General features: G+C 48.2%; 1 protein-coding gene across 1 annotated transcript in view; it reads left to right on the top strand.

Moving 5' to 3' along the window:
- The first annotated feature begins 1927 nt into the window (after positions 1-1927).
- SCTR (secretin receptor) overlaps positions 1928-11918 on the top strand; it is an 81213-nt gene continuing 71222 nt past the window's right edge. Inside the window, exon 1 of the mRNA XM_017500252.2 lies at positions 1928-2249. Coding sequence (XP_017355741.1) covers positions 2178-2249 — 72 coding nt within the window. The 5' untranslated portion in view covers positions 1928-2177. The remainder of the gene's footprint in view (positions 2250-11918) is intronic.

The following is an 11918-nucleotide window of genomic DNA, read 5'->3' as shown; positions in this document are numbered from 1 at the left end:
AGGCTCTGGTATAAAGCATAGATTGCATTTTGGTATTGTTTTCTTTTTATTTATCTCAACCCAGAACAGCCCTACACAGTGTTGTTACAGAAAACATTCAAACAACACAGAAGCCTGTAGAGTAAAAGCTGCAAGTCCTTACCCCAGGCACTTTGTGATGGACATTTAGGGTGCTGGGGTTCACGGGGCCCAGGAAATAACATTTTTCTTTCTAGCCTGAATCTTGAACCAATTGAGAAACGAGATCAAGACAGATAGAGCCAAATATCACTTTTATTAGTAATAAAGTCGGTATTTTAGAATGTGGTTTATACTGTAGGCAAGTGGGTTTCCTAACTAAACCCCAGAATTAGATAGACCCTGTCACTGGTGGTACTGGATGAGTTCCAGTAGAGCCTCAACCATCAATCACAGCCTGGGCCAGGGAAATCCAGTTACAGACTCTCTGTAGGGGACAGGCTGTCAAAGGATGGAGAGAGGAGGGGACTGAACTCATGCCAGTTCCTTATTCCAAAGGCATCGATCATGTAAGCTGGCCTCACCTGTGTATACATGCGTGCATGCATGCGAGAGAGAGGAATGGACAGAGAGAGTGAAGGGGTAGAAACAAGTCAGGAATGTTACAGTAATGACTGCTGCCCATGAGGAAGGAATCGTAAGCATGGTTCTCTTCCCCATATATAATCTCCAGTTTCCTGCCACTGTCATAATGCTTCGGCAAACATCCTTGCACATATTCCATTAGGCCCTTGGGTGAGTACTTTTGCAGAAAGAGTTTCTAGAAGGGAGTTGGTGATTATGTATACTTTAGGTTTGATGTGTACTGAGCATTGATTTTGGACCTAGGAGCTGAACGATTTTTTCTCCCTTTTATTTCTGCCAGGATTTAGCAGCCTCAGGTTACTAATAGTCTCTTCTGATAGGGAAGGCTGCTAAGGACAAGAGCACATTGTTTCTCTAACAGCTGCATGGCCGTCTGAATACAGGCCAGTTACGGAGAGTCAGGTCAGCCATGGAAAGGTAGATCCAGGCTTTCCTGTCTGAGCCTCTGGGTTGCAGTACCTGGGTATGTAATGAATCCTCCTCCACCTTCAATGCCCTCCTCTGTCAAATGGGCGTCACATCACCTAGGGGTCTGGGGGAGAATTAAATGAGCCGATTTACTTAAAGTGCCTAGGAGAAAGATCAAGAAAGGAGGAGAGAAGAGGGAAGGGAGTGAGCACCAGCGCAGACAAACAAAAATTGAGTTTATAAGACCCATCTAGCGCTAGGCCCCGTGGCTCATGCCTGTAATCCCAGTACTTCGCAAGGCTGAGGTGAGAGGATCTCTTGAGCCCAAGAGTTCAAGACCAGCCTCGGCAACATGGTGAGACGCTGCCTCTTTTTTTTTTTTAATGAAACAGTAAAAAGGGGGCCTCTAGGGCTGTCCCCAGATGCCTGGGGGTGCCACAGATCCTCTTTGGACATCATCAAAGGAGGAGCTCATGGGAGTGAAACTTTCTGGAATGAGCGCTAATGACTTTAATAATGAAAAAATAAAAATAAAGAGAAAAACGGAAACAAAGTGCAAGGTAGCTGTCGGGCGGGAATAGATGCCATGGACCTTTACTGTGTCACAACTTTCAGTCTGGGAGTGGAAATTATCAGAGATGTGTTGTTAGGGATGAGAAAGCCGAGGCTTACAAAGGTGACCTAAGTTGCCCATCGGCCCCCAGCGAGCTTGTGCCTTCGGTCCGTGGACTCCAGAGGCAGTGCTCTTTCCCGACCTGGGGTCGGATGGGATTGCCGTGTGTAAGGCTAAGCCAGCGTGCCCTCTCCTGGTCTCCTCCAGCCCTGGGCAGAGCCTGCGGGAGCCGACTCTGGGCCCCCGCGCCCTCCCTCTGCCTCCTCCCCTGCTGGCCTCCGCGCAGGCCCCCAGCCAGTCCCTGCCGGGTGGAGGAGGCGCGCCGGCAGCGCGGCATCCTAATCAATGGGCCGGGCGGCTTAGCGCGAGCGGCCACCTCGTCGGAGGAGGAGCAGTCTTCCGGCCCGCCGCAGGTCGGGTGGCTCAGCCATGGTTCCTCGGGGCCCCTTGGCCGGCTGGAGCCCGGGACCCTGCACTGGGCGCTGAGCTCCCGAGTCGGCAGAGCGCACTGGCCGGCGGCCGTCGGGGCGCCCGCGAGGACCGTGAGGGCACCATGCGTCCCCACCTGTCTCCGCCGCTGCAGCAGCTGCTGCTGCCGGTGCTGCTCGCTTGCGCCGCGCACTCGGTGAGTACTGCGCCCTTCTGCGGGCTGGGGGCCCGAGGGAACGGCGGTGTCGCCACTTCTCTGGCCTCGGACAGGATGCGGGTGGAGGGGGACTAGCAGATCTTCCGCTGAAGAATGGGGACTCTTCCCTCCCAGTCCTTCCAACATAAATCTCTCCCAGCCCTTCTCCGGAGGGCCCCCTTTCCAAAGAAAAACCTCGTGCGCGCCAGGGTAAAGCGGCTTTAAGATGAATGCCCGTGCTCCCCACCCACCTCTTCCTCTGGCCTGGCTTCTGACACTCTCCTAGACGGAAATTCTGGAGCCGCCCCCTGGCAATGCCTATTGTGTCCTGGACGCTTTGCCTCCAATCTTTCGTTGAAACCTCATAATGACCTTTCTAGGCTGATATTATCACCCCCACGTTATAGACAAGGAAAGGAAAGGAGAGGGGGAAGAATTCTTGCTCCAAATCAGAAAAAGAGGATTGGAATCCGCATCAGTATCAGTCTGCCCTCAAACCTTGACATTTTCACACTCACGGGCTGCAGATAGGAAAACCTGAGGGAGCTCTGGCAGGAGCTTCCGGGTCTGCGACGGGACCGCCTGCCACTCTCCTCACACCCTCGTGTGGGATGTCGCTGCCTAATGTCTGCGTGTCTGTTGGCTCCTGGGAGCTGCTACTCCCCAGGTTCTGGCAAGCGGCTGGAGGAGGGAAAAAAAAATGCGGCAAGATGGACGGTTTGTTTTTCTTTCCCACAGAAATTCCTGGGAGTCCCGGCCCCTCTGAGCTCTGGGATCTGTGATCAAGAAAGTGGCACCACCCAGACCAGCAGAAAGGGAGGAATGGGAGGGAGTGGGGGTTAGAGGTGGGGGCCAGATTCCAGAATCATCCCTTGCCACTTGCAATCCAAACTGGTCCCCAAGGCCTCTGTTCCAAGAAGCCTCCCAGGGAAAGTGCCTGGGGACCCAAATGACTCTCCGATCTCTGTCCTGGGCAAGTCTCCTGGTGTCCAACCTCCTTGTCATTCCGTAGTCCCCTCAGGTTTGATTATAAGGAAAACCAGTACTCCTGGAGCTGAGTAGAGTGTTGACACTCAGGAGATGCTCATTTTTCTGGCCACCCAAGACTTCCAGCAGCAGTAGTTGGGATGAGTGCAGTTTGGAGCTTGCTTGGAGCTCCCTTGCTGCCTTGAAGCCTCCTCTTTTCAGTGGCAGTGCTGGCCTTGGAAGATGCTAGAGCAACAGCATGCACTCATAAGTTTTGACTCCCAATTTGGAGTAACACCAGCTGGGATACTGGGGACAATGCAGAGCCAGGTATAGCCTGGAGGTGTGTTATTCCGTGGTTAGGGGTGGGAAAGGCAATAGCTCCTTCCTTGGGACCCTCCCCGCCTCCTTCTTAAGTATCTGCAGTGACTCCGAGACTGTCATAATTGGTACCTTGAGTGCAGGGCTGAGGTTCAGTCTACATTTTTTATCTCAGGGAAATGCTTGGATTATCACAGGAATAAGTGGAAGGGAAAAATGGAGGCTTCACTTTCTTTAAGTCTTCAGTGTGCCTTGGAGGGATGCTTCGTTATGCTCTGGTCCCAATCCCTCATTTTACAAATGAGCACACTGAGACCTTCAGAGAGAAGGGAGCTGCCTGAGATCAGCAAGTCGGTAGCAGAGCTAAGACCAGCAGCTCTATGAGCCCCACACACCCCACTTAACTCCTGAGGGTTAGCACCCAGATCTCTTGATTTCCAACCATCCAGGGCTCTATCTGTTATGCCCCTTGTATTTTCAAAAGTGCATTACTGCCTTACATAATCACAGGATGGTTTCCTGTGCATAAGTTGTGGTCCTTGGGTTATTTTATGGGCTTCTCTAGACCTGAGGTTATATCTCACAATTCTTGGTGGAGAACTCCTATAATAAATATAAGTGGAACTGATCTACTTTGGTTGGAGTCTTTCCCAGCCTCTGGAACCTTGCTTTCCTTCTGTTTGTTTGACTCTGGGTGGCCAGACATTTGATTTTGAAACCTAAGTGTGTTCAAATAATTTTTTATTCATTTGAAGCTCCCCCTCGAGGGAGATTATAGGCATCTTCCTAATGGAGGGGGGTCACTGAGTCCAAATTGCCTATTACTGTTCTCCCCCTACTCCATAAAGGGAGGTGTCAGAAGTGACCCTTGTAAGTGGAACCCAAAAAGTGTTGATGGCTGAAGGGGCAGTTTTCTGAGGCCCCCATAAGAAATACTGAGCACACCCCACTCTGTGGCCCCACCCCAATGCATCTCATTAGAACTTTTACCTGGAACATTACTGTAATTATTAACTAACACATCTGTCCCCTAAACCCCAATACACACACTTTGAACTTGAGCATAGAGCTCATCTTGTTCATTTTTTATCCCTAGAGTCTGTCACAATGTAAGAGGTATCTCAATGAGTGTTGGATGAATGCATGGATGACTGAATGAAATGATGATGATACAGCAACAAGTAATAAAGAATCACATCTTGAAAGGACTTCTTACCTGCTGAATTGTACAGAAATGTGTCAGGCCATGGAAAAAGAGTCACTCAAGACAGGGCTTTTTAATCCATGGCATCTGGCAAACTGCCAATTTGTTAACCTGAGTGAGTTAAGGGAGGTGTATAGGACTGATTTTTCCTTCAAGCAGAGTTTCTTAATACTATTGATATTTGGAGCCAGATAATTCTCATTATGAGTGCTGTCGTATGCATTGTACAATGCCTAGCAGCATCATAGACCTCTACCCACTGGAAGCCCACGATCTCTCTAAAGCTGTGACAACAGAAACTGTATCTCTAGACATTGCCAAATTTTTCTAGGGGTAGGGAGGGCAGAATTGCCCCTGCTTGAGAACTGCTGCCTTAAAGGTTGTCATGCTTCATGATAGATGCACAGATAGGGCTAACAATAGGTATTTATTTCACATTGGGTGCGGGGCAGTGGGGTTGGTGATAGGACATCTGAGTCAGAGGATGGAAACAGTGTGCCTGATGAAAACCAGTCTCCAAACTGGAAAAAAGACTTCTGTGGAGAACGGGTTCCTTGATCTATTCCACCCCCTCTTCCCATCTCACGCCTCCTATCTCCATCTCTCCTCAGTTGATGGCTGAGAAATATAAACATTCCAAGTACGGGCTCTGGTACATGGAAGCCTTTGGTACATGGTGGTTGCTGCCCTGTCCCATCATGCATCTGAATCCAGAGGCTGACAAGCCCTGTGGCTGCACAGTGAGCAGAACCTTAGAAAGGCTTGCAAGCATTGCCTGTGGAGCTGGTAATTTTTGTCTTATGGAGACAGGGTCTTGCTCTGTTGCCAAGGCTGGAGTGCAGTGGTGCCATTATGGCTAACTAAAGCTTTAAACTTCCTGGCTCAAGCAATCTTCCCACCTCAGCCTCCCAAGTAGCTGGAACTACAGACACCTGCTACCATCCCAACTAATTTTTTTTTTATTTTTTGAGCGACATGGTCTCACCGTGTCTCCCCGGTTGGTCTTGAACTCCCGGGCTCAAGTGATCCTCCTACTTTAGACTTTGAAATGTTGAGATTATAGGTGTGAGCCACCATGCCCAGCCTGGGAGCTGATTATTGATGACTTTTCGGAGGAGGGTCACTGGGGACTTTTCTGTGTACTTGGAAAAACACTTTCTAATTTTCTGAAGACGTGTTTGTGTGGATTTCTTTTTAAATTTGTATTATCCCTGAAGATAATAAGTGAATAATTATGATGAAGATGATGATGAAGGCTCCTTTAATTGACTCTTGTTTTCCACCAGACACTCTGCTGAGTCGCTCCAAACACTGACTCTCACATCAATAGTTATTAGCTCCATGGTGCAGATGAGGAAACTGAGGCTGAGACATGAGGCCATTTGCTTAAGACCACCCAGCTGGACATGGTGATGTGAGACCTTAAACCTGGAGCCTCTTAACCAGCACATGCATCTACTCCAAAAGAGAGACCTGCTCCGGGTTTCCGGTGCCCAATGGGCTGTCATAAAATTCTCTTCCAAACTTCAAAATAGCATTAATTTTCATTTAAACTAATCAATTTGTGAAACATAAAAAAAATACTGAGTTACACACAGCGTTTATTGAGGGGCCCAGAAATGAGCATGAGGTCACAAAATCCAACAGGAGGAGATACCATTTCCCAAACTGGTTAGGGGAGTCCACCTGCCTTGGCATCACCCTTTGGAGTTCCCGCAGAACTCCCCACCCTCACCCTGTCCTCATGATCCTCACCCAGGTTGGGAGGGCCCCAGATTTCCTCCCATGCCAAAGGAGGGCATAGCTTCTCTTCCTGGCACCCTCTTGTTAAAGCCTAGATTTAATATCCAGGATTAGAGCTCCACCACCAGAATGGCCCCTTGCAGTGAGCCCCAGCTTGGTCACTGCTTCCCTGCTCTTTAGCAAGCTGTGAGTTCTCACCACTGACCTTCACCCGGGCTTCGGGACAACGTGCAGCCCAAGGTAAAAGCCACAGCACTCAGATGCTATCTACTTGCTTACATGACAAACAGAAGGCTGCGCAGCATTCCTGTGGACTCCTGGGGCCCATCCAGCCTCTGCATTGTGTGTCTATTCCAAGGATGGCATTCGGGGAGGGCCATCCCTGGTTCATCACGTCCCACAGACCCAGCCCATTGTGCTGCAGGCTCCTGAGATTCCCAGAGTCCTCTCCAGATTCTGCCATGTCCCACCCCACTTCCTCACTGGAGGCTCTCAGGCGTGCTCCTGACAGCCATGTGTTTTTCAAATTTCTTACCTCCCGCCTCCCTCTCATTTTCGACAGATGAGCTCGCCTTCCATTTCCCAAGAGTTGAGTCTATCTGGATTAATTTCTAACCAACATCTTGCCCTTATAGATGTGTCTAAACTGTACCCTCTGTTCCCTTCCTTCCCATCTGTCTTAGTCAGCTGTGTTATCATAACAAAATACCATAGATGTGGGGGCTTAAACAAAAGAAATTGATCTCATGGTTCTGGAGGGTGGAAGTGTGAGATGAAGATCCCGCAGGCTTTGGTCTGCGGTGATGGGCCCTCTTCCTGGCATGCACACGGCCACCTTGTCCTCATGTGGCATTTCTAATGAATGTGTTGTTGCAGGGGAGGGAGTGCCCTTTCTTGTATTTCTTCTTGTAAGGACACTAATCCTATAGGATCAGGGCCCTATTACTACAACGCCATTTAACCTTAATTACCTCCTTCTGGGCCCTACCTCCACATACAGCCACCCTGGGGGTTGGGCTTCACCATACGAATTTAGTGGGGACACATTCAGTCCCTAACAGCATCCAAGTGGAAGAGAGATGCCCCCAGACCATGGCCAGTCCCTATTCCTACCCTACCGACTTCCTTCCCAAGACGACACAATGACAACCATCTCACCTAACCTTCATCCTCTTCGTCTCCGCTGACTGTTTCCATCAGCTGGTTAACTTTCCCAAGTCAATTCAGCCCAGGATCTCTGGGCCCTTCTAGCCACCGACCCCCTCTGCCTCCTGGTGGCCAGCATCCTGGATCATGTGTGCACTTTCATTGCCTCCACTTCCACTCACTCTCACACTGTAACCTGGCTCCCATGCTCCACCCACAGAAACCAGCCTCACCAGTGGCCTTCAATTTGGCACACTCACTGGACTCTTTTTATAATCTTTTTTTAAAAATAAAAATTGCAGACTAAGCATGGTGGCTCACTCCTGTAATCCCAGCACTTTGGGAGGCCAAGACAGGGGAATGGCTTGAGCCTGGGAGTTCAAGACCAGCCTGGGCAACACAGGAGACCTTGTCTCTACAAAAAATTTAAAAAATTAGCTGAGTGTGGTGGTGTGTGCCTGTAGTCCTAGCTACTCAGAAGGTTGAGGCCAGGGGAGCACTTGAGCTCAGGAAGTAGAGGCTGCAGTGAGCCATGATTGTGCCAGTGAACTCCAGCCTGGGTGAAAAAGTGAGACCCCCCATCTCAAAAATAAATAAATAAAAATGAAGAACATATTTCAAGGGTGTAACATGATATTTTGAAACACATAGTGAAATGATTACTATAGTCAAGCAAATTAACATGTTTCCTCACAGTTACTGTGTGTGTGTGTGTGTGTGCGCGCACGTGTTTGTGTGTGTGTGTGTGTGTGTGTGGTAAGAGCACATGAAATCACTCTTTTGGCAAAATTCCAGTGTACAATACAGTATTATTATTATCCTTGTTATTATTCTTGAGGCAGAATTTCGCTCTTTTTGCCCAGCCTGGAGTGCAATGGCATGATCTTGGCTTACTGCAACCTCTGCTTCCCTAATCTTATGGGATTCTCCTGCCTCAGCCTCCCAAGTAGCTGGGATTACAGGCATGCACCACCATGCCCGGCTGATTGTGTATTTTTAGTAGAGACGGGGTTTCGCCATATTGGTCAGGCTGGTCTTACAGGCGTGAGCCACGGCGCCTGGCCCGATACAGTATTATGAACTGTAGTCCTCATGCTGTGCATTAGATCTCTAGACATATTCATCCTACGTAACTGCAACTTCATACCCTTCGACCTATATCTCTCCATTCCCAGGCCCTGGCAACCACCATTCCACTCCCTGCTGCTTGGAATTCAACTTTGTAATATTCCACCTATCAGTGAGATCATGCAGTATTTTTCTTTCTGTGATTGGCTTATTTCACTTAGCACCATGTCTTTCAAGTTCATTCACGTTGTCACTAGTGGTAGGATCTCCTTTGTTAAAGCTGACTGGCATTCCACTGTGTATATGCAGCATGTTTCTTCATCCATTCACCTGTCGATAGACATTCAAGTTGTTCCCACACCTTGGCGATGGTGACATTTGCTGCAGTGAGCATGGGGGTGCAGGTATTTCTGTGAGGTACTGACTTCATTTTCTTCCTAGAAGTCTGATTGCTGAATCATCTGGTAGTTCTATTTTGAATTTTTGAGGAACCTCCATACCGTCTTCTATAAAGGCTAAGCCAGTGGACGTTTCTTCCAGTAGGGTGTAAGAGTCCCCTTTTCTCAGCACTTGTTCTCATCCCCATTAGCCACCCTGCCAGGTGTGAGATGGTGGCTCATTGTGGCTTTGATTTGCATTTCCCTTACGATTGGTGGTGTTGAGCAGCTTTTCATATACCTGTTGGCCATTTGCATGCACTAGACGCTTTCCAGTCCTGATCCTACCAAGGGTGACCATACAGTGTTTGAGAGAGAAGCGACACTATGAATAGTTACATGAGACACTAGGAAATACCCAAAGCATCTTAGAGGCACGCAGTCCTGGGCACTCATTCCCATCCATCTTGCCAGCAACATGGTGCAGGCCAATGTTGAAAGACCTCAGAACCAGGGAAGCTGATGGTGGAACTCAATGAGAAGCCAGAGTCCTGAGAACACTGGGGGGGAACCACTGGTGTAAGTCCTAAAGTCCAAGGCTGGAGAACCTGGGATTCTGATGTTTAAGGAAAGGAGAAGAAGGGTGTCCTGGTTCCAGAGGGGGGAGAGAGAGAGAGAGAGGTGGAGAGAGAGAGAGAGAGGGAGAGAGAGAGAGAGAGGGAGGGGGGGAGAGGGAGAGAGAGGGAGGGGGGGAGAGGGAGAGAGAGAGAGAGGGAGAGAGAATTTACCTTCTTCTGCCTTTTTTGTTGTATTCAGGGCCCAGCCGATTGGATGGTGCCAGCCCACATTGAAGGCAGATCTTCCCCACTCAGTCTACCAACTCCTGAGCCAATCTCCTCCAGAAACACCCAGAAATAGTATTTTACCAACTATGCAGTTAGCCCTTAATTCAGTCAAGCTGACACTGAAAATTAACCATTTCGAAGACAATCCTCACTTCTTGCTTAAGTGGTAGAGCCCCCTCCTAGGGGTTCTTTACTGCTACTCTAACCCAATCCTCCTTCCTTCTCACAATGGCAGACTTGGCAATTCGACTCCCATTTAAAATTCCTTATAGCGCTTACCACTGGGAACTCTGGCCATTGGCTGCTCTGGCCCCTGCTGGAGACCATGAGCTTCAAGGACAGGAGCTATGTGTGCTATTCACCTTCATGTCACCAGTGATGAGCAGATTGCTGAACACAGAGTAGGTGCCCAATAAATGTTTACTGAAATTTTGCGTTTTGAACAGGTTATACAATGATGACTTTTCTGTTCTTATTTCTTATTGTACAAAATAGGCTATCACTTCCCTTCCCCCCTTGAAGTGATTTATTTCCAGTCTGTAGTTGTCAGACAAGTAATTATAAAGTGTGAGAAGAAGAGAACTAAGGTTGAGTTTCTTTATCTTATTCAGGTTTTTTTTTGTTTTTTTTTTTTTGAGATGGAGTCTCTTTCTGTCACCAGGCTGGAGTGCAGTGGTGTAATCTCAGCTCATTGCAACCTCCGCCTCCCGGGTTCGAGCGATTCTTCTGCCTCAGCCTCCCAAGTAGCTGGGATTACAGGCATGCACCACCATGCCCAGCTAACTTTGTGTTTTTAGTAGAGATGGAGTTTCACCACGTTGGTCAGGATGGTCTCGATCTCCTGACCTTGTGATCCACCCACCTTGGCCTCCCAAAGTGCTGTCATTAGAGAAGTGAGCCACGGCCCCTGGCCCTTACTCAGAATTTAAAAGATGTGTATTATACCTCCTCTCAGATTTTACCATCTCAGACTTAAGAGTTCAAAATTAAACTCGAAAATAGCTAACAGAACCCTCTTGACTTCTTTTCTCTCTTATTTGGGTTTGCTTTGTAATTCTTTCTCTCTACAGACTGGGTTTTTCTGTTGCTTTCTACAGAATAGAATATGGCTGCCCCAAGCATATCGTCTCCAAGTTTGCATGCTTTGGGACTGGGAGAGATTGGCCTTCTCCCCATGCTAACACCCAATAGGCAAGGAAGGCAGATTGTCCCACCCGGGTTAGGTTTTCTTCTTCAGTCCAATCAGTGACATAGGATCACACAGCATAAACCACCCAGCCTATGCATGAAAGGGTTCTTCTCAGGAGGCACTTTTTGGCTCAGAGGCTGAGCAGACACCTCAGAAGATGTCTACCATCTGGAAAAAGTACCCCAAAGAAAGAGACGGTGGAAGTTCATCACAGAGTCATCAAACAAGAGGTGAACTTGTACACCACAGTGGGCCCAACCGTGGCTATGTGTTGAGTAAGACAAAGGGTGATACTCCCTGCAGAGACACCATTAGACATGCAGAGACTCACACAGTTTACAACATAAGCACCTCTTCTTTAAAGAATTACCATGGTTATATGCAGCAAAACCAAAACTCAATGTAAAATATAGGATAGAAAAAAGTGGAATTTACCCCGGACAACAATGGATGGGTATCAGTTCCACGGTTCTGCAAAAGATCCTAGAAAAGATTCAGTTCAGAGAATTAAAGGGCTCCTTGAGGAACATCCCAGAGAAGATAGCTGGCAATGTTACACAAAGCTGTTTGTTCTTTTCAAACCCTGAAGTACAACTATCATGTGTGATTAATGAGGTGAAGGCCTGTGAATTCTGTGATCGACAAGAAAAAAGAAAGTGGATTTAAAATTCTAGGGAGAGACAAAAGTTATACAAAACATTTTGTGGTCCAAATATATATATATATAGTACTTTAGGTTCTGGGGTACATGTGCAGATCATACAAGATTGTTGCATAGGTACATACATAGCAATGTGGTTTGCTGCCTCC

Source organism: Cebus imitator, unplaced genomic scaffold (genome assembly GCF_001604975.1).
Source record: "Cebus imitator isolate Cc_AM_T3 unplaced genomic scaffold, Cebus_imitator-1.0 Scaffold264, whole genome shotgun sequence".
NCBI lineage: Eukaryota > Metazoa > Chordata > Mammalia > Primates > Cebidae > Cebus > Cebus imitator.
Note: the sequence above shows the minus strand (reverse complement) of the source record. Positions and strands in the feature narration are given on the sequence as shown.